The following is a 21,862-nucleotide window of genomic DNA, read 5'->3' as shown; positions in this document are numbered from 1 at the left end:
TCCCTACTATTGGATATTCGCTGTGATCTTTCCCGGAGCCCGATTTCAACCGGCTTTTGTTTACATCTTCATCTGATACCGGCCGTTGGGCGCTGGGTTTTACATTAGGAGACTGTTATCCGATGACCTGATCAACAACCAGTGTCCTTGGCCCTCCCAATGCTGAGCGACAATCGTATGCGAGCGAGCCTTCAGGTGGCTCCTCTGGACCTCACAAAATCTCGATCTGAGGAGGCCGGCGATGGATCTTCCTCCAATAACCAAACTCCCAAAGGCGAATCAAGTTTAGAAACGTCACATCTTCGCTCTCAAATGACGCCACCGGTCACTCCCAATGGCTCGCAAGAGGACCTATCCTCCGTACCGACGCCCCATATGCCGCCCATTTTCCACAACTTCCTCCGCGCCTTTTATCCTTTTCACCCGAGTCTCGCAATGGCCGACTCTAGCGTTACTCTACCACTAGACGAAGGAGACGTTGTTCTGGTGCACTCGATCCACACAAACGGGTGGGCAGACGGGACACTCTTAACATCAGGCGCCAGGGGCTGGCTTCCAACCAACTACTGTGAGGCCTACGAGCCGGAGGAAATGCGCAGCCTCCTCAAGGCACTACTCAACTTTTGGGACCTGCTGCGAATAACAACGATTGATGAGGACCATATGTTTCAGAGCCAAGAGTTTATGAAGGGCCTCATCGGAGGAGTGCGCTATCTGCTGGTAAGTCATCTTGTTATGGCGTGACTATCAATCGGTTACAAAAAATTACTATTAACACATGCCTTATAGGAGCGTACTCGGTGTTTAACTCGTGAATCAATGCTCATCAAGCGATGCGATCCTCTGCGCAGATGTCGCAAATCGCTGCTATCAGAACTTTCATCACTTGTGAAAACGGCGAAGCAGCTCCAAGACCTTCAAACAGTGGCATTTGAGTTCCCCGATGAGGTGAATGACGTCGTGGACCAAATGATATTAAAGGCATTCAAAGTCGTCACCAAGGGAGTACGATTTCTCGATGTTCTGGATGATGATAAGCGTGCTCACGCATCCTCACATACCATTAATACAATGCCTCCCGTGATCGAAGAGACGTGTGTTCCGCCTACACCCCCGGCAGACCGAGGAGCGTTTGTTGTACAGACGCAGACAGTTCCAGATGACCGTGCTTCTGCTGCTGCCACAGCTGGTGATGAGGCTTCTCTTGCTTCCGAAGAGACCAATGCTGTTGTTGCACATCCAGTTCAGCCCAACCGCTGGAGCAAGCGGTTATCGTCTTTGAACGCACCGGCTGGCACCCATTCAAATCGACATTCTCAAGCAAGCATGACACAGATGAATCGCCTCTCCGCAAACATGGCTCACCGATTATCACTGGCTGGTCCATCTCCGCTTTCTCGTCCTCACCACCTAGTGTCTGAGCGTCTTAGTAAAAGCCACGATAAGTTTCTTTCGCACCTTGGATCTTTCATCGGACGCCTGCATCTGCAGTCACAATCGCGCAATGAGCTTGCAATAGCCATCAAGCAGTCTGCGATTTCTGGGGGAGAACTTATGGCTGTTGTTGATGCAGTTAATACACAAAGCAGTTCTATGATCAATGCCTTGGTTTCATCAAGGGATGCTCTCCTGGATCGCATTCAAGACTTAGTGTGCGCGGCGCGGGATACTTTGGCGAATGCGGAAACGGAAGGCGCAGATATCATTATGCCACAGGATAATACCATCATGCTAAATTCCGCTACAAGCTGTGTGAGAGCAGCCGGAGAGTGCGTCGCCTTGACAAAAGGTGTAATCGAGAGGTCCGGAGACTTCGAACTTGAGTCTGTTGGGAATGCCCTGCCTTTGGATTTGATGGTTCTAGATGCCGCTGCACCTAGATCAAGGACGCCATCAGTGGCAGAGAGATCCGAGGCTGCTAGTGTCGCCACATCGGCAAGCTCCCCTGCCAGGCGGCCAAGTGTCGTGGCTCTTGACAAGCCTCTACCTCGTGTCCCCGGGAGCCAGCCGGATGAGGAATCTACGCCACCTGCTACTACTCCCAAAACCTCTCGGCCCTCATCAGTAGTGAGAGAAGCTGTATCAAGTCCAGCCTCCTCCGCTACATCAGTTGGTCGAACACTCCCCCCTCTTCCAAAACTTACCACCACCTCGATACCCCCAGAGACGACCGACAATGGCTCTGCTCGCGAACAGGACCTCCATTCGTCTTTTGATAGTATGACTGGCTCTAGCGCTGGAAGCAGCACTACATATCTGAGTAGAGATTCGGAAGTCAGTATCGTATCTCAGAGCTCAACGCGAGCCACTACCCCTGACCAGACACTGGTTCCCCGTAACCAGCCCTCTTTATCCGAGCTGAGCGCTGCTGGAAGCTCTACTCATACCGAAGAAGTGGATGATGTGGAATCCAAGTTGCTGATGAAGACATTTGCACATGAACTAGTATTCAACAAAGAAGGCCAGGTGACTGGTGGCACACTTGCAGCATTGGTTGAGCGTTTGACCACTCACGAAGCTACCCCCGATGCCACCTTTGTCTCAGCGTTTTATTTGACGTTTAGACTGTTTGCCACTCCCATACAGTTGACAGAGGCACTCATAGACCGATTTGAATACGCGGAAGAATCGCCGCAAACCTCGGGCCCGATTCGCTTGCGGGTATATAATGCTTTCAAGGGCTGGCTTGAGTCTCACTGGCGAGACCAGACCGACCGGGATGCACTGAAGCTCATCATTCCCTTTGCTGAGACCCGACTTAATGCTACACTACCATCTGCGGGATCTCGGCTGCTAGAACTGACGACTCGTGTGTCTAATGAAGGGGCACTGGTGCCTCGTCTTGTCTCTTCTATGGGCAAGACTAACACGGCCATTGGCCAATATGTGCCGGCCGATCTTCCTCTTCCCTCTTCTATCATCTCCAAGAGCCAACAGAGCGCATTGCAGTCCTTTAAAGCCGGCGGTGCCTCACCTACAATACTCGACTTTGATCCGCTAGAACTTGCCCGCCAAATGACCGTCAAGCAGATGGACATTTTTTGTTCCATCTTGCCCGAGGAGCTTCTGGCTTCCCAGTGGATGAAGAAGGGCGGAGCAGAAGCTCCAAACGTCAAGGCCATGTCTGCTCTATCGACTGACCTATCGAATATGGTTGCCGAAACAATACTTCAGCATTCAGAGCTCAAGAAGCGCGCCGCCGTCATCAAGCAGTGGATCAAAATTGCACAGTCATTCTTGGAGCTCCACAACTACGATGGCCTGATGGCTATTATCTGCTCCCTTAACAGCAGCACCATCACTCGTCTGCGTAAGACTTGGGATGCGATATCACAGAAGCGTAAAGAAGCGCTCCGCAACCTGCAGGAGATTGTTGAGCCAGCGCAAAACAACAAAGTTCTTCGCACAAAACTACACGACCACGTCCCTCCCTGCCTGCCTTTCCTCGGCATGTATCTTACTGATTTGACTTTTGTTGATATTGGCAACCCGTCAACGAAGCGTGTATCTCTGGGAAGCGAATCTGAAGTAGACGGCGCAGGTGGCTTGACAGTCGTCAACTTCGACAAGCATACCAAGACGGCCAAGATCATCGGCGAACTCCAACGTTTCCAAATACCATATAGGCTAACGGAGCTGCCTGATATGCAGGACTGGTTATCAGCACAGTTTCAGCAAATCCGGGAAAGCAGTCAGGGGAATGTCCAAGTGGCATACTACCGAAAGAGTCTCTTGCTTGAGCCTCGAGAATCTCTAACGAAGCGAGAGACTGCTGAGTCGCCGGCAACGGCGACGGCAGCAGCGGCTGGCCGACCGGATATTTTCGGCTGGATTACGCGTGATCGAGTTGGACAGAATTCAACACCACAAGCTTAAAGACAGATTGGTTGTGTTGATTTCATTTCTCCCCTTCCACTCGCGAAATGAAATTCTTAAGATTCTACGTACTGGCATCAACATATACATTGCTATCTACTTTTGATTTCGATACCCCGGCATTATTTTCTGGTTACTTTTTACGTCGAACCGTAGAACGCGAGGCACCAGACCGTTATATCGAGACGGTACTGAGAGCGCCGTGAATCAGAACGACGGCAACTTCCTTGGAGATGAGCATTGGCGACAGGCTCTTATAATGCTACTAAGAGCGTCGTCTCACGTTTCTAGCAATGTGAATGCCCACATTACCTTTCAAACGCCTCTAGGAAAGAGGGTTGTTGAATAGAAAAGAGCTCAGGGAGGTGCGTTGCTTCGTTTCTGATGCTTCCCCACACGATGTTTCTTTTATTTTCTTTCTTATTCATTCGTTCGTTCGGAAGGAGGTGAAAGGCAACGGCGTTGGTAACTCTGGTTTTCAGTTTTCTATCGGGTGCATGGGCGTTGGAACACAAAAGGGCCTAATTTTGGAGCAAATCCGATTGAATGAGATGATACATGATCTGTCCTTTTTTTTTTAAATCAAGTTGCTGGGAAGAAGAGTAAAATGCGAACATGCTTAAGCGGTTTTAGAATGGCGTCATGATCGGATGAGATGGGTTGGAGGGCATGGCAAAGGAGGCGTTTGTGTATTACATGAAGTCAAAATCTGTATCAAATGGTAAATTATACCAGGTAGAAGGAGAAGGGGAAAATTTGAATTGATTCGATTTCCATTAAAATGATGGGAGAGTGCAGCTGACAGAAGCACAAGAGATGTTGGTTGAACTGTGAAAACTAGCTCGAAAGTCAACGGCGCCTAACCATGGCTGAGATGGACCGAGAAGGCGATGCATATGAAAGATGTAACCCCGTACACGTGGCAGACGCGGAAAATCTATACTGGCACATGTCTAATCATGTATGTTGAAGATGGAGGGATGGAGCGGATAGAAGGCATGGACATGGAGATGAAGATGGAGATGGAGATGGAGGCATGCCAGATGGCTTGGCTAGCTAGGCTCAAGCATGGGCTATAGGTAGGTAGGTAGACGCCGGGGAAATGGAATCCAACGTTGTGAGATGAGCTCCTTAAGATTTGGACTATTGGGAGGTGGGTAGGGGAGGTAACATGCTCGATTGGTTGGTTGGTGGAACCTGGGATTGTTGCTTTGCGTGAAGATTGAGAGGTATTGATAAGTAAAGCGGACAGGACAGGGAGTGTGGATATACTATTGATATGGAGATGATGTAGGAAACTACCGAGGTTGATAACGTGAGTTGAGCTGGAAATACTACTAGACTGTAGAATGATTGTAGAGCAAGGCTTTTGACTTGTGAACTTGTGGTCATCGCATGTATGAAGGTGTCTGTATTTTTCATACAAGGAGATCACTACAATACGAAACAGAAGCATGAGCTTGTAAAACTGGTAGACATGGCTTTTTGGAGATTGGCTGGTAGCATGTAGTACAGTACCTATTAGCGCGTACGTAATAAGCGTACCGATTATACGCCTCGCGCTCCGTTTTAGTTTCTTTGCCCATGCGAATGTAACATTTCTTTTCTGGAGCGAAAGGACGGGCTGGCTGTGTACCGTTTTGATGTAAACTACGTACCAGAGTACGGGAACCGAGGACTCCGTTATGAGAGTAAGTGCCTTTTTACTTTTTTTTTTTTTTTTTTTTTCCGTTTATCTCGCTGTGCTTTGGGGCTTTGGTGCTATTCTACTGGTTGATGGCAAGGGGGAAGAGGGTGTGGAATTCAGACAGTAGTGCTGGCCAATATATTAAGTCACCACCACAATGATAACGGATAGCGCGTGCAGTTTGAAGCTTGTATGGTCTTGTAGGATGCAACTCCCTGGCTCTCGCTCGGGGATGCAGCGCTCTTTTGTGAGGGGTAGCAAAAGGAAAGAAGATTAAGGGATCGCCGGTGTAGGGGACTACAGCAGAGCATCTCACGGCTAGTCGGATAAGGGAACTCATTAACACATAATGGGAGGCGAAAGTGCTTACGAGAGGAACAGGCAAGAGAAGAGTAATGAGAAACTGTTTCTGGAGTATAGCATCGTTGTACTGAAAAAAAGGACATCCAGTTTCTTTTCTCGCTGCTTGTTTATTGTGTGTAACAAGTACATCTGGGGAGAATATACATAGCTGGGGCCCCGCGATAGCCATTGGAGTGTGGAGGCCCGCGCATCCTTTTGACGGGTCCCAGGCCTCGGATTAGCATTTGGATCAATGTCACGAGCCAGTGCAGCGATGCCCAACGGGAGAGGCCATCAGCTGCGATTGGCATGTATCCTCTCTTGGCAGAATGCCCTGGACTGCAGCTCTTGATACTACTGCTGGCGTATATGTTAGCGTCAGTATCAAGGGGAGCTTCTAGCGTCCTGATTGATGGCCGAGCTGAAAAATATGAGTCGGTTCCCAAGATCTCGAAATGCTAAAATTACGGGATCATGGGGGAAGAGGTCGAGATAAGTTACGGCCATAGTTAGTCAGCCGCCAATGACTCTGTTTGTGCTTTTGTGGCTTGTGGAAATAGATACCGAAAAGGACGGGACGAGGGAACGTTACATGGGTGGCCTAGGCCCAACTCGGAACTTTTAAAGAAATGGAAACGATCTCCCTTTTTCCTGGAGCCAAAGGAGCTGTGGCGCTTCGGCTTCTCGCAGGCGGGTGACCCGTTTTATGGCTTGGCCCCAGAGCCGGCGTTTGTTGGTGCGATCGAGAAGCGCCCAAGGAATGATTTGGCTCTGGTGCAGTTTTGGCAGTGGCCCGCATCGCGTGCAAGCTGCTCGTATATGCCAGTGGGATGCTGTGTATGCTGTGCTGTTGTGTGTTGTTGTTGTGGCGTCTGTTCTGTTGCATCCATGTGTACCGCATCATGCGCTGTCCTCGTATGTGCCCGGACACGAGCATTGTGCTCCACACAACTACCGACTTCTGCTGAATGGAATCAGTCAATCAATGCCTGCCATCATATCTGTGTACACAGCCCGATAACCGAAGATGAAGCGGCCAGGATCTTGTTGTTCCATGAATCAACCTGCAGCCTCTTATCCTCATCATGTGGCTACCGCAATTTGTGCTAGCACCGCTCGCTACTTTCTAGCTGGCCCCCATGCCGAAGCGCGCCCCGCCCCGGACCTTTTTCCCTCCTCAGGGAGCGGCGCAGAGTCGCGGCATCGGCTGCTGATTAGGCCACTGGGATATCCGCCCAGGGGGTTTGCAGGCGGCCAGTCAGCGCGTTGCTCTGATGAAGGCTAATGCTCGTTTTTGCATTTGCGAGGGGCGGTGGCGGCGCGCCTCGATCTGGGATGAATCCCCAAAGGTGGCCAACCAGCAGCTGGGGCCATTCGGGCCTTCATCCGCGAGCTGACGGGTTCGTTTTGGTGATGAGGCAGGGGGAGAGGATAGCAGGTAAGAGTTACAGCGCTCTTCTTCGCTAAACATCAGCGTTTTCATTCCCCCCGGCTCAGCTTACGATGGCAGGTGAGATACGAGGACCCAGCCTTGTCCGATACGGGTAGGAGGCGGAGGGAAGCGTGATGTACTTGTAGCGTGGCCGGCCTGTGAGATGGCCAGGGATGGCCTCTTCGCTGTCGATTCCTCTTCTTCTTCTTACAGGTACTTAATGCTTGGCAGAAGCCAGAGGTGAGAATTGACAAGCGAGTAAAACAGCACAGAGAAATCAGCTGCTAATTGGGCATGGGGAGGAATCTGGGGGACGGGCAGAGCGACTCAAGCAGCGGGCTTTAACTCCAACCGAAACTAGAACGCCACCACACCCATTCACATAGAATAAATGGAAATATAAAATCAAGAGAAAAAAAAATCAACACCAAAAGGGTAATTACTCCAAACTTCAAAGAGACAAGCCACGCCGCGGGGCAAAGACGGTGGACGACGCAGAGAAGCTGTTGTTGTTCCCTCGTTCAGACCTTGCCGTTTTGCATCTACTGCACCTGCTAGTGCAGGAAAAGCAATATTGGATGCGGCAGGGTTGCATTCTGCCTCTGGACCAATGTGCGTGCTGCTGCTACATGCTGGCTGGCCGTTGAAACCAACAGAGCCGTCCAATCTTTCAGATGACGGGCTGCTGGTACATGGCCGCTTGCTATCATGGCCACGAGCACCTACATTCGACACCGATCCCATCTACGGCCCAGCATCCTTCAGCTCTCTCACGTACTTCGTATCTGCCTATCCGTACCCATTCGTTGATATTCGCTGCGATCTCGACTCTGCCATTTCCTCAGTCGCGTGCTGTGGCGGCCTAGCCGAGTGGCGCTGCTCCACCAGACGGCTCCTCGCTCATCAAAAAAAGAAAAACCAAAGCCCGAACCCTGGTATCCTGGTCTGTTTTTTTCCTTCTCTAATCTGCAATTCTCTACGTACTGTTTTAATTTGTCCCTAGCTGGTTTTTGTCTTGTGACGGTGTAAACTTTTTTTGTTTGCTGTATCTGCCGCCTGAGATACGAGGGCAGACGCCAATCTTGCCGTGTTGGAGCATGTTACTTGCTCCCTATCAGTGCATTGTATCATGCCATCTCATCTGCTGTTAGGGCGCGATAGATAATGCTCTATCTTGATATCTCGTTATCACCCTCCCGACGTCGGGAAATGTATTCTATAATTAGGCGATGAAAGATATCGGTATGTGTCAGCCAAAAGCAGAAGACACATGCCAGTCCAGTAATTGTCACTCCACGCCTTGCATCTGGCCGGGAGAGACGTCTCGTTGGTTGCTCTGGCAATTGCTGGCTGCCATGGCAGGTGCGCACATACCGGTGACCGCCAGCTGCAAAACATCACGGAGAGCCTCTTCTCTTTGTTCCCTAAAAAGCCACCGCCGCCGCCATCATGGCTCTCGGCCCAAGCAACCGCTCTTCTGCTGCTATCTCGTCTCCTGCAACGAGTGGCAGGACTAGCACGGCCGGTACGAGCACTAGTCAGCGCCCTTCCCACATTCCCGATTGTCACGTAGCCTGTTGATGCAACCTTTCTTCCTGATCCACCCCGTTACTCTCAGCCTGCGCTGGGCCAACGGCGACCCCTGCCCGGCCTCCAAGGTCGCATTGCCGTTCTCATTAACATTTAGCGTAGCCAACCAGGCCCTCGCTCGCTCGGTGCAGGCTCTGGCGCATTGCTCTTGGCTGCTACCAACGCCCCGGGATCCACGTTGTATGCACACTCTGCCTGCACGAGGCTAGGCACTGGCACCGTTTGGCGGCATCCTTCTCTCGACTCCTTTCCCGTACAGCAATCGCCTCCAACGTCGAGGTACCGGTCCGCATGCTGATGATTGTGGTGTGACTTTGCGGTCCATCGTCCAGTCGCTCCCCCCAGCTCAGTCTCCGCACCGATACCTGGTCCCCTCGCCGCTCATCCGTCCATCCACAGCACCATAATAGAAAGTGGTTGCTGGAGAGCTAGTCTGGTGCTAAAAGTCAAGCAACCTTGACCGTGGCCCTTTGGTCGTTCCCTCCCCTGGAAGCAATTGCGGGATGGGGTAGCCCTGCCGATACTACCCTCCAAAAGCGCTGGACCCGTCAGATCTGCGCCACGAGAATTCATATATCATCAGGTCCCCCAGATTCCTCTCTGGATCCTCTCTTGAGCTTTTCTTTTTCTTCACTGTCCGCTCCCCAATCTTGTTCCACGGCTTCGGCTACTTCCCGTTGGAACTTGCGTGCGCAGCTCCGCCAACCCAAGACAGATACGCTCTGCTTCCTGCCGAGCGTTGATACCCTCGACATAGAAACCCTCCCTCCAGGCTTATAAGCAATCAGGAAAGGCCTGCGCCTCTCTTCTTCGCCATGGCTGATGAGGAGAAGCACGTCGTGGACGCCACCCCCCAGGTGGCTCCCGTCGATGAATACGCCTCCGCCCAGAACGAGTATGTTGACCGACCCAATGGATGGATCTACAAGGGCTACAAGGTCTTTGGCCGTGAGATCTACTACGCCTCACCCAGAGTCCAGCTGTTGCTGGTTGCCCTGGTGTGTTTCCTCTGCCCCGGCATGTACAACTCTCTGAGTGGTCTGGGAGGTGGTGGTCAAGTCGACCCCAAGGCCCAGGACCACTCGTCCGTCGCTCTGTACTCTACCTTTGCCGTCGTTGGTTTCTTCTCTGGCACCTTTGCCAACCGTCTCGGTCTCCGTCTCACTATCGGAATTGGTGGTCTTGGTTACTGCATCTACAGCGCCTCTTTCCTCAGCTACAACCACAACAAGAACATTGGCTTCGTCATCTTTGCCGGTGCTTTCCTGGGTGTGTGCGCCGGTCTGCTCTGGACTGCTCAGGGTGCTGTCATGATGGCTTATCCTCCCGAGAACAAGAAGGGTCGATACATTTCTACCTTTTGGATCATTTTCAACCTGGGTGCCGTCATTGGCTCTCTGGTACGTATTCTCTTCCTTTTTTCTCATAATGGGCCTCAGCCGTTTGGTTTGAACGCTCATTTTCATCCATGACTGACGCTAACTTTTCCCGATTATAGATCCCCCTGGCTCAGAACATCCAGAACCACACTGGTACTGTCAGCGATGGCACCTATGCTGCTTTCATCGTTCTCATGTTCCTCGGTTTGATTGTTGCCTTCTTCTTGCTGGATGCCGACAAGGTCATTCGTGAGGATGGCACCAAGGTTGTCCTGATGAAGAACCCTTCGTGGCAGTCTGAGTTTATTGGTCTGTGGCAGACCATCTCCGGCTCTCCCTGGGTTCTTCTTCTGTTTCCCATGTTCTTCGCCTCCAACATCTTCTACACCTACCAGAACAACGACATGAACGCTGCTGCTTTCAACATCCGTACTCGATCCCTCAACAACCTGCTGTACTGGCTCGCCCAGATCATCGGCGCTGTCATCAACGGCTACGCTCTGGATTACACTGGCATTGGCCGTGCCATGCGCGCCAAGCTGTCCTTTGCCTTCCTCTTCGTCCTCACCTTTGTCATCTGGGGCGGTGGTTATGCTTGGCAGAAGATGCAGCCCACTCGTGACGTGGTCTCGCAGCCCAACTACGAGCCAAACAAGGTTGACTGGACCGATGGCGGCCACCTTTTCCTCGGACCCATGTTCCTGTACTTCTTCTACGGATTCTACGATGCCATCTGGCAGACCAACATCTACTGGTGGATGGGATCATTGTCCAACTCTGGCCGCAAGGCTGCCAACTTGGCTGGTAAGTTTTGTTCTCTAATACACCCTCATTGAACACACCTCGTCGATCCATTTACTGACAAAATCTGGATAGGTTTCTACAAGGGTTTCCAGTCCGCTGGTGCTGCCATCTTCTGGCGTCTCGACGCTATCAACACCCCTTACAGCACCATGTTCGGCGCCACCTGGGGTGTTCTCGCCGGATCCCTGATCATCGCCGCACCCGTTGTCTTCTTGAAGATCAAGGACCACGTTTCGATTGAAGAGGATCTGAAGTTCAGTGACGAGACAATCGAGGATGTCGTCGTTGGTGCCAACAAGCAGGTGGAGGTATAAACAAACATGTGTATGTACATAGGCAAAAGGGTGTTTAATGATTTTACTGCTATAGTCGGACGGTTAGGGGAATCCGGCTTTGGGTTTGGATGATTGTGAAGCGTTTTCGAACGTCAATGCTCCTGAGTTTTAAATGATTTAATGCATGGCTTTCAAGCAAGCCTCTTATTCCCATATATTTAAATTCAATACCAAGGACACGTTATTACTGTGGAGTAGATTTTTGTTTTTCATTCACATATGCACTTGCTCGTGATTGCTCTAAATGGCGGGACTTACTTTCAAAAAATAAATATCTGGGTGGCCGTGTTGTATGCGTCCTAGTTGTCGCGGTCACTCATAGCTATCCAGTCACTCTCTCGGAGGACATATGGCATATACTGACGGACCAAGGTGTCTGGTATGATAATGCCAACTAACAACTCTCCATGTGCTGCTGAAAAGGCTATTACAATACACGAAATGCTCCAATCGGATGTTCCGAAAAATGTCACCATATTTTTCAATGGCTTGAACTTATCTTCAGGAATCGAGACGAAATGATAAAGATCGATAGAGTTAGAACGAGCAGCGATCGCCAAAATCATGTCCGTGGCTAGCCATAATAAGGCGCTTGCGATTACCATGCATCGAGTCAGCATTAGAGAGGTTGATCTTTTATTGTGAATATATCGGTTCGGGAAGATAGAAAGAGCTGAATAATATACGATTGTTACGCAAATAAGCGCTATATATAATCTGTAAGAGTGTTAGGATCCGCTGGAGAGGTTGTGGCTCCTTAGGCTGTTGAACGGAGCTTTCTTACATTGAACTTCTCGGCAGGCGAGTCATTAAACATGTATTGCCTAGAGAGTAAGTCATTGATGCCAGAATGATGAGATATATGGACCAGATTCCTGTTACAAAGGAACTAAGGTCGGATTTAGGCGTTCGAGAATGCCAAGGGAATTTGGGCGCAAAGTGAAGGCCTATCACTTGCACGGCTGGGCTGATGCGGCTCAATGAAGCTTGGCCGTGCTCTCTTTGGGTCGGTTGGCCCTCTTGGATGGGCAAGGTCTCGAGCTCTGTCGCTGCCCTGAGTTGATCCCTATACGCGTGGCATAAGGCGTCGTCGTCGTCGTCGTCGTTCGAATGAGTTTCATTGGATGGATGGTTGCATCACCAATCACAAGACAAGATGCTGCGCGGCAGTTTTCGGAGGAGAGAGCCTGGGTCCTTACCACGAGCAACTTCCAAGTCGCTGTATTGACGTTGGCATAAACAGCCATGCTCACCTTGCGGAGTGCTCTAGTAAGCGTGGCAGCTACATGATTATAAGCCATCGCTGGACTCGTGAGACTGAAAGATCGAGGACTACACATCATAATTATGGCCCCAGGATGCAGGACTTGGATATATCGCGGTTGCCTGTTCGTTTCGGGTATGCTAATGCTCTGGCCCGCAAGCTTGACGTTCAATACGTCTGGATTGATTCAATTTGCATAGTCCAAGATGACGTGGCGGATCTGAAAGGAGAGCTCGTAAACATGGCTCTATATTATTAACACGCACTTTTCACGTTGACCGGCTGAGCTTGAATCAGAACCGGACAATGAGGACATGTCTATACCAAGAAAATTTACCAGGCTCGTGCGACTACCATACCGAGAAACTGGCAAGCAAAGAGGCCACTACTATGCCCTCAAACAATAAGGAGAATCAAAGTGCAGTATCTGACTCAAGTCAACCGGAGGTCCTCTTGTATCGGGGATGGGTGTTCCAGGAATGATTTCTGAGTCCACGAATCCTTCATCTGACGCCGAGCAATATTTTTCTTGAGTGTCGAGCTCAAGCTCCGTTTACGGTTAGAAACCAGGACGTCAACGCCCCAGATACTACTCCAAACATGCCAACCATTGTCAAAAGCCAAAGAAGATTGCAAGAGTACAGACTTGGACTCAAAAGCCACCTTTCCTCACGCTCCAGGTTGGAGCTGCGCGCTTGGTATGAGCTGATGGCGCAATTATACTCCCGGTTGAGCCTTACAAAGCGAGCGACCATCTCAGCGCAATTGCCAGTATTGCAGCCGAGTGCACAAATGTGATGAACGGGCTGCCGTTTGCAAGCTGTGCTGCCGGATTGCTTCAAAGTACTGCTACTAGTCATTCTTCATATGCCTCGAGGCTCTGGCTGCCGGATATCCATTACGGACTGCTGTGGCGCGGTGCTTCTGAGGCGCTGAAAGTGTGTGATTGTGGTGCCCCGTCCTGGTCCTGGCTGGCATTCCAAGGACAGGTCGCTTGGTCCGAGAGACATGCCAAGACTGTTAATTGTGGCGAGATTGTCTCAATCATCAGAGATGTAGAACGGAACCCGTCCTCGTACTTGATCACAATGGCAGATATGCTTCATATCAAGGGCAAGATTCAGCCTGTCCTCGCTTGTGGGCGATTGACGGCAGCTTTGGACAGAGACTTGGCTATGCTGACGGGTGACAAGATTTGCGCAAAAGAAATTCATCAAGACAGAGAGAACTTGGCCACAGGACAACAGCCATCAGATTGAACTCAAGGACGTCAAATACGGCAGCTAATATACCCCACTACGGCACCGACAGCGGCGGTAGGATGGGGCGCGTTTGAGAGGCCGGACCTGCTCCAGCTGCGGGCTGATGGGCAAAGCTACCTCTTTAATGCGCTGCAAATATCTACACGAGACAAAGTTGGGTATAGGAAGCTCGATGGCCCGCCGGTGCAGGACTACGGGGCATTCGGTGATGGATGTCTTGTTCGTGGAGCCTGTTGCGGGAACGCCAGATCGGTTTCGGCGGATAGGAGTTGGGGCTATTCACGAGCCTTTGATGAGAGACTGATTTGATGTCATGGAGGCTGTAGATGTATTAGTAGTGTAGCGGGGATACTTGTGATTGTATATCTGTGCTTGGGGATTAAAATATTGGGTGGTTACAACGAGTACCTTACCTGTATCACAAAGGAGAATGGCTACTCACTTTTGTGATGGTGGACGCTGAAATTGTGTCCTAGCTAACGACAGTTGGAAAAGGACGGGGATATAACTATATCTATCATTCAAGATTTTAATTTCAACTAATATCAGTTTTACTCGTATACATCAGATAACAACATCACTGCGCCATTGAGAAACATGTCCTGCGCCAGCTCATGCCGAAACGTCTGCCTCTCTGGACTACCCGGTAAAAGTTACCGATAGGCGCTTTGCTGGCGCGTCCTTGAGCGGCTGAGCTCGAACTGCGTCTAATCCAGTAACTCATCCAAGAGATATTATGAAAAGCGCTCAATTCAGATATTACAAGGAGTGCTTGTACGCCTATTGAAACGCCATAGATGAAACTCCTTTGAGGTCGGTGCTGCCATCTCCAAGCTATTCTTTCGTCGAGCGCGGTATTACATAAGTGCCGGCGGCTATTGATTGGACCAGAGCACCGCAACCGCTACAACGATTCTTCTACTCTTCTACCCCATAGCACCCTGTTAATCAAGAAGGGAAACCTCAAATATTCTGCTACTGCGGCTGTTTTCACCTGCTCTGTGTCTCCATTGCCAGGACGTTCGCGTGACCCAGAGGAATACAAGGTCTCTTGTGACCTGCCGCCCAGCAGGTGGCTCTAATCTGACCGCGCCCATGTCCCACGGCGGTCATTTCTCATGAGCGGATCACGGCCCCGTTTGTCAAGATTCACGCATGGCCAATCGACCTCGTTTCTCTTCGGGCTGGTCCGTGCCGTCTCTGCTGGTCTTTGTACGTCATTGATGCCGCAGCTCGAGCTGGTGTTTCACATGCGCTCAGGTCTGGCTGGCAGCAGCGCTTCTGGTGTTCCCCCCATACCGGCGTTTGCGTCCCGCTGTCATCGAGGCCCCGGTTGGTGGTCGGTGAGCCAGCCAGTGAATAACCGCTGCAGAGTGCCGGCAGCACAGCGGCTTCTGGCACGGAGATCGAAAATGCTTCGCTCTGATGGCGGGTTTGAGGTTCTACCCGTTGCGGCCTGCTGGTTCGCTCTCACTGGCTGGCGCTGGCTGACCGGCGCTTAGACGGAGGTCCACATGCGGTGTCGGTGCTGCCATGCCTGTTTGAGCGTCTCTCATCGAATCGACGGCCTCCGGGGTGCTATTTCGAATCTTGTCTATTATCGAGAGGCCAAAAAAAGTGTTTGAAAGACCCTGTGCGATATGCGCTCGGCTAGATCGACCTCCGTTTGCGCCATGGCGGCGTTCAGTTTGTGTTCACAGGCGGCGGCCCCTCGTGGCAGTGATTCTATTCTTGTTATTATGGTGCTTGCGCGCTATTGTTCCCGACCCTTTGTTGCTTATATCTGATTCACTCTTTTCTCCTGCTTCTGTTCAGTTCAAACAATAGACACTCATGATGGGCAAATAGACATTTCTGCATTTCATTTTCTTTCCTCTTTTCCTTTGTGGCTTTTACTTTTCTTCTCTCTTTCCTTGCGATTTTTCTCATTTTCTCACCATCATTTTGCTCTTCTATTCGATACATCTTCTTTTTATATCTTCAGCGGCCGGCCGTGACAGCTTATCTTTTCGGCAATTGTTACTACTTCCGAGCGACTTAATTCGTTGATTTCGATTCCCACCGTTCATTTCACTTTCTTCATACACTCATTGCCTAAGAATGGCATTTCCTCGCACAGGCGACAACCTGTCGCAATTTCCTGATGTTCCCAACACTCTTCGAACCGATTCGTCCATCCCATCAGCACCTCAACCATCTATCGAGCCGCGCGCAGATACTGCTCCCTACATTACGCCATATCTCAGCCTTCCAGCTCGTCTTTCCCAGATATGGATCAACCGATGGACGGTCCTCTTGATTATTCTCCTTGCACGTCTCGTTATCCTGATAGCTCAGCTACGGGATAACATTGCAAATGCCGAAACACAGGCTCTTTCTTCCTGTACCAAAGTTGAAGATGTGGGTAGTGCCATGGCTTCAATGCCCCATTATCTCTCCCAGGGAGTGAATGAACTCGTCGGCACGGGGGTTGAAAAAGCTGTCCATGGCATGGTTGAGACGCTCGACCTCGTCATCAGCGGCGTTGAAAACATCATCATCTTCTACATCAACTTCTTGACGGCCACATACACCTGTCTCATCACTGCTCTCATACACGGTAGTATTGAAATAATAGCCAATGTCACCGAGGATGCGACAAAGTCCTACAACAAGTTGATCAACGGAACGGTAGGCGAGATAAACAAACTCGCCACTTCTTTACAAGTCGGTATCTCTAATCTGACGTCTGGCATTGAAGGCAGTATATTTGGCGGCTTGATCTCAGATATTCCCAAAGTCAACTTTTCCAAGCCCCTCAATAAGCTTCTGGACTTTAAGCTGAACACGACCAGTTTTGTCAGTGGTCTTCAACTCTTGGATAAGGATCTCCCTACGTTTGAAGACGTTCAAAACTTTACTGAATCTGCCATCTCCCTTCCCTTTGAAGCCCTACGCCACGCTCTGGACGACAAATATGGCAACTACACGTTCAACAAGACTGCCTTTCCTCTTGCCGAGAAGCAGCAGATGACATTCTGCTCCGATAACGATTCGCTCAACAATATCTTCGACCACTTGTTCAAGCTGGTGGCAAAAGCTAGAGTTGCCTTTATCGTTGTCATTTCCTTAGCGGCTGCAGGCGTCATGGCTCCCATGGCATGGCTGGAGATTCGCCGATGGCGGCAGCAACGGAATTACGCAAAGCTTGTCACTCAGAACGACCAAGATCCCATGGATGCCGTCTACATTGGTTCTCGGCCTTTTACTGCCACCTACGGTCTCCGATTCACGAGCAAGATGACCGGGAAGCAACGGATCCTTGCTCGTTGGTGCATTGCGTATGCTACCTCCCCAGCTGCCTTATTCGTCCTATCACTCGCACTATCTGGATTCCTTGCGTGCATCTTTCAAGCCATTCTTCTAAAAGCAGTACAAAAAGAGACTCCTAAGCTGGCTCAAGAAGTTGGACAATTTGCTGAAAATGTTGTGGATACTCTGCAGAATGTCTCTCAGTCGTGGGCCGATGGCGCCAACGGAGTCATTGGAGGTCTCAACGACGACATTAACCATGACCTTCTCGACTACGTCAGCAACGCTACAGAAGCGGTCAACAATACCATCAACGTTTTCATGGACAAGATGGAAGAGAGCTTGGAATTCGTTTTCAATGGCACTCTTCTTTTGGGACCCATCAAGTCGGTCTTACACTGTGTTATTGGACTCAAGGTTGAGAGCGTTCAAAAGGGCCTTACATTTGTCCACGACCACGCTCACGTTGAATTCCCGCTATTTCCCAACAATACGTTTAGCGCGGGAGCAAACAGTTCTGTGGATGGTGATTCGGGCATTGATAGTTTCCTTGCCTCTCCGTCTGATGCCACAACCAATGAAATAAGTGAAGCTGTCGGCCATGTTACCAAGTGGCTCCATAGCAACCTGGTACATGAGGCCCTTCTGTCTACCGGCATTTTTCTCACTTATGTTATCATTGTCTTGATCGGTGTGATCCAAACCCTTATAGGGATGGCCACAAGCGAACGAGGCCGCGCGGAGGGAGGCATCCGATACCCAAGCATGGATGGCGGCGGCCAAATGCGCTCTGATGCGCCTGCAGAGCGTTCCTGGGCGCAGGACCCGCCACCGCCATGGGAGCCGTCGACCTCCTCTTCCAGCAGTTCCGTTGGAAGTAGCGGATCAGCACGGGACTCATTTCATGAGAAATTCATATACGGTGCGGCGAGCCCAATAAGACCGAAAATGACTAATAACCCATACGACTATCCGAATGAAAAGACTGGGTTCTAATGCAGGCCGCTCGCTTAAGTCAGAGCAATGGAGGTCAAGGGTATGATAAGGGGGAGAGTGTGAGAGTAGACGAGGCGTTGTAATAACAGGGCTTGCTCGAGCTGGTTCGACCAACTGAAAAGCAGAACAATACTAGCGAAAAGGCGAGAATATCGAGGGGAAGTAATAGAGGTTGGCGGCGTTAGGGTAATCATTCATCTTGGTTGGTGGCTTGGCTTTGATTTTTCGACAGATTGGTTTACTCCGCACAGGCGATTACTATCATATAATTTACATCTATCTAGAAACAGCGCAGTTGCAAAAAGCTCAATGAAGCACTTCCGTTTGTATTGATATTGGAAAATAAGAAAAGCAAAGCCGGGGTGAAAAGACCATAAACTCTGTTTCCGACTCCTCCACTATTGACTCATACTTGAATTAGATGTCAGACGCATGTAGCTGTCAGCAGTGACGAAGTGAACTCTGTTCCTAGTGAAGTGTTTAGAGGTGGCAACTCCGGCAGATTGAGTGACATGAGCCAACGCCGTATGAAGCATGTCGTACCTGTATGTCAGCCGTATGTAATGTACAAGCATGTGCCTTTCCATCCCCTGCATTGCATTGCATTACCTGCTAGCACATACATACAGATATTGCGGAGAAGCCGAGCGGGCTGAATGAAAGGCTGGCCGCCGTCGTAGATCGGGATCATGGCAGCCATGGCCCATCTTGCATGCGCCTGCTGAGCATTGCCGGATTGGGCAAGTCCGGGCTTGTGGGGCTGGGCTGCAGCTGCGGGAGGCGGGGCTTATGCAGGTGCTAGCAGTGGCAGGAGCCATCTGGAGGGGCGGACCGCATTGATCCGGAATCGGGTGCCAGAACGTCCAACTCTTTAAAAACGCCAGAGGTTCGACTTTTTGTTCGCCACTGACCTCGACATCGACGCAGAATTCACTTCGTTTTGGTGAACAGGACCTTTTCTTTTGCAGTGAAACAACAAAGAAAAAGGCAGACAACCATGGAGGCTATCAAGCAGACTTTCGCCCGCTGCAAGGCGCAAAACCGAGTGAGTTGCCCCTCCATTGACGATATCCGCGGGGTAGCAATTGGTAGATTGAAGATGGACATGTTACTGACAGCTGCGAAAACATTATAGCCGGCGCTGGTTACATATGTGACTGCGGGATACCCACGACCGGAGGATACTCCTGGCATCTTGCTGGCTATGGAGAAGGGAGGAGCTGGTTAGTTTTGACCATAAAAGAGCTGTGGAGGAGTTTGGGAGTCATACTAACCTTTGAGACGAAAAGATGTCCTTGAACTCGGAGCTCCTTTCACCGATCCCATTGCCGACGGACCGACTATTCAGACCGCGAATACGGTACGAACATCTATACCGGGCCGGAAAAACAATCGACTTGTATTGCTGACTGTAATGTGATACAGATTGCTCTGAACAATGGCGTCAGCATCCAGTCTACCCTGGCCATGGTCAAGGAGGCCAGGTCCCGCGGCTTGAAGGCCCCAGTCATGCTCATGGGATACTACAACCCCCTTCTTAGCTACGGCGAGGAGCGTCTGCTGCAAGATTGCCAGAGCTCTGGCGTCAATGGCTTCATTGTTGTTGACTTGCCCCCGGAAGAGGCGGTCTCATTCCGTAAGCTCTGCTCCAAGGGCGGGTAAGTGCCAAATTTTATCACGGTCCATCAGCTGGGAAGTATGCTAATCAGGTATTCAACGTATCAGCCTTTCATACGTCCCCTTGATCGCCCCTGCAACCTCAGATACCCGTATGAGAATTCTGTGCCAGCTCGCAGACTCGTTCATCTACGTTGTCTCTAGACAGGGTGTTACCGGCGCCACTGGAAGCCTCAGCACAAACCTCCCCGACCTCCTCGGCCGCGTCAAGAAGTACAGCGGCAACAAGCCCGCTGCTGTTGGCTTTGGTGTCAGCACCCACGAGCACTTCCAGAGCGTTGCCGAAATCGCCGACGGTGTCGTTGTCGGCAGCCAACTCATCACCACGATCCAGAAAGCCGCCTCTGGCCAAATCGATGCCGATGTTGAAAACTATTGTGCCTATCTCTGCGGCCGTGATTCTCGACCAGTGTTTACTGAGGAAATTCCGTTGGTTCAAGATGCACCCGACAACCAGGGTGCCCCCGCGGATTCAGTATCTGTCAGCGCAGTTATCACGGATAGCGACCGACTCACAGCGGAGCAGGACAGCGATTTGGTAGCCCAGCTTGCAGCTCTCCACGGCAAAATCCCTGAGCGATTTGGAGAGTTTGGTGGCCAGTACGTTCCAGAGAGCTTGATGGACTGCTTGTCCGAGCTCGAGGAGGGCTTCAACAAGATCAAGGACGACCCTTCGTTCTGGGAGGAGTACCGATCATACTACGACTACATGGGGCGACCATCTCGCCTTCACTTGGCGGACCGTCTTACCGAACACTGCGGTGGTGCCAACATCTGGCTCAAGCGAGAGGATCTGAACCACACCGGCAGCCACAAGATCAATAACGCCCTGGGACAGCTGCTTCTGGCCAAGCGCCTTGGGAAGACCAAGATCATTGCCGAGACTGGAGCCGGCCAGCACGGTGTCGCCACTGCTACTGTGTGTGCCAAGTTTGGCATGGAATGCACAGTTTACATGGGAGCTGTAAGTCTCATTCTTTGATATCGCTACCGAATTTCCAAAGAAACTATGCTGACTATATTTAACAGGAGGATGTTCGTCGACAGGCCCTCAACGTCTTCAGAATGAGACTGCTTGGCGCCAAGGTCGTGGCTGTGGAGGCCGGTAGCAAGACTCTCCGCGATGCCGTCAACGAGGCTCTCCGCGCCTGGGTTGTTGACCTCGACACCACCCACTACATCATCGGATCTGCCATCGGACCTCACCCCTATCCCACCATTGTCAGGACATTCCAGTCCGTCATTGGTGATGAGACCAAGAAGCAGATGCAGCAGATGCGCGGCAAGCTCCCCGACGCAGTTGTTGCTTGCGTTGGTGGAGGTAGCAACGCCGTCGGCATGTTCTACCCCTTCGCCAACGACCCTTCAGTGAAACTTCTAGGTGTTGAGGCTGGCGGTGATGGTGTCGACACGGAAAGGCACAGTGCTACCCTTAGCGGTGGATCCAAGGGTGTTCTTCACGGAGTCCGAACATACGTGCTCCAGGATAAGAACGGCCAGATCATTGAGACACACTCCGTTTCCGCTGGACTTGACTACCCCGGTGTCGGACCCGAGCTGAGCTCTTGGAAGGACAGTGAGCGAGCCAAGTTCATTGCCGCGACTGACGCCGAAGCCTTTATGGGCTTCAGAATGATTAGCCAGATGGAGGGTATCATTCCTGCTCTGGAGTCAGCTCACGGCATTTATGGAGCCATTGAGTTGGCCAAGACGATGAAAAAGGGCGAGGACTTGGTCATCTGCCTAAGTGGCAGAGGAGACAAGGATGTGCAGAGCGTGGCGGAGGAGTTGCCACGCCTCGGACCCAAGATTGGTTGGGACCTTCGATTTTAAGAAAAGTTTGGGGTTGAGGATTTTTATTAGCATAGAAGAGATTGTGGTGGCATAAAAGCTCTTTTGTTTGCAGTACCGCATTGAGGATATCCGG

The 21,862-nt window shown here is 50.9% G+C and overlaps 4 protein-coding genes across 4 annotated transcripts; all 4 read left to right on the top strand.

Moving 5' to 3' along the window:
• Positions 1 to 159: 159 nt before the first annotated feature.
• On the top strand, positions 160 to 3,876 carry TGAM01_v204932 (hypothetical protein; the record flags this gene model as incomplete). The annotated part of the gene is made up of 2 exons (XM_018803612.1): positions 160 to 720; positions 790 to 3,876. The coding sequence occupies 2 exons, from the start codon at positions 160 to 162 to the stop codon at positions 3,874 to 3,876; spliced, it is 3,648 nt and encodes a 1,215-aa protein (XP_018663309.1).
• Positions 3,877 to 9,742: 5,866 nt separating this feature from the next.
• On the top strand, positions 9,743 to 11,424 carry TGAM01_v204931 (hypothetical protein; the record flags this gene model as incomplete). The annotated part of the gene is made up of 3 exons (XM_018803613.1): positions 9,743 to 10,327; positions 10,426 to 11,110; positions 11,183 to 11,424. The coding sequence occupies 3 exons, from the start codon at positions 9,743 to 9,745 to the stop codon at positions 11,422 to 11,424; spliced, it is 1,512 nt and encodes a 503-aa protein (XP_018663310.1).
• Positions 11,425 to 16,071: 4,647 nt separating this feature from the next.
• TGAM01_v204930 (hypothetical protein) lies at positions 16,072 to 18,258 on the top strand (the record flags this gene model as incomplete). The annotated part of the gene is made up of 1 exon (XM_018803614.1): positions 16,072 to 18,258. One exon carries the CDS (start codon positions 16,072 to 16,074, stop codon positions 18,256 to 18,258), a length of 2,187 nt encoding a protein of 728 aa, XP_018663311.1.
• Positions 18,259 to 19,255: 997 nt separating this feature from the next.
• Positions 19,256 to 21,768, top strand: TGAM01_v204928 (tryptophan synthase; the record flags this gene model as incomplete). Its single annotated transcript, XM_018803615.1, has 6 exons — positions 19,256 to 19,303; positions 19,394 to 19,481; positions 19,548 to 19,618; positions 19,684 to 19,916; positions 19,984 to 20,899; positions 20,965 to 21,768. The coding sequence occupies 6 exons, from the start codon at positions 19,256 to 19,258 to the stop codon at positions 21,766 to 21,768; spliced, it is 2,160 nt and encodes a 719-aa protein (XP_018663312.1).
• Positions 21,769 to 21,862: the final 94 nt, after the last annotated feature.

This window comes from Trichoderma gamsii, assembly GCF_001481775.2.
Source record: "Trichoderma gamsii strain T6085 chromosome Unknown Scaffold_15.2, whole genome shotgun sequence".
NCBI lineage: Eukaryota > Fungi > Ascomycota > Sordariomycetes > Hypocreales > Hypocreaceae > Trichoderma > Trichoderma gamsii.
This window is presented reverse-complemented; position numbering and strand designations above follow the sequence as displayed.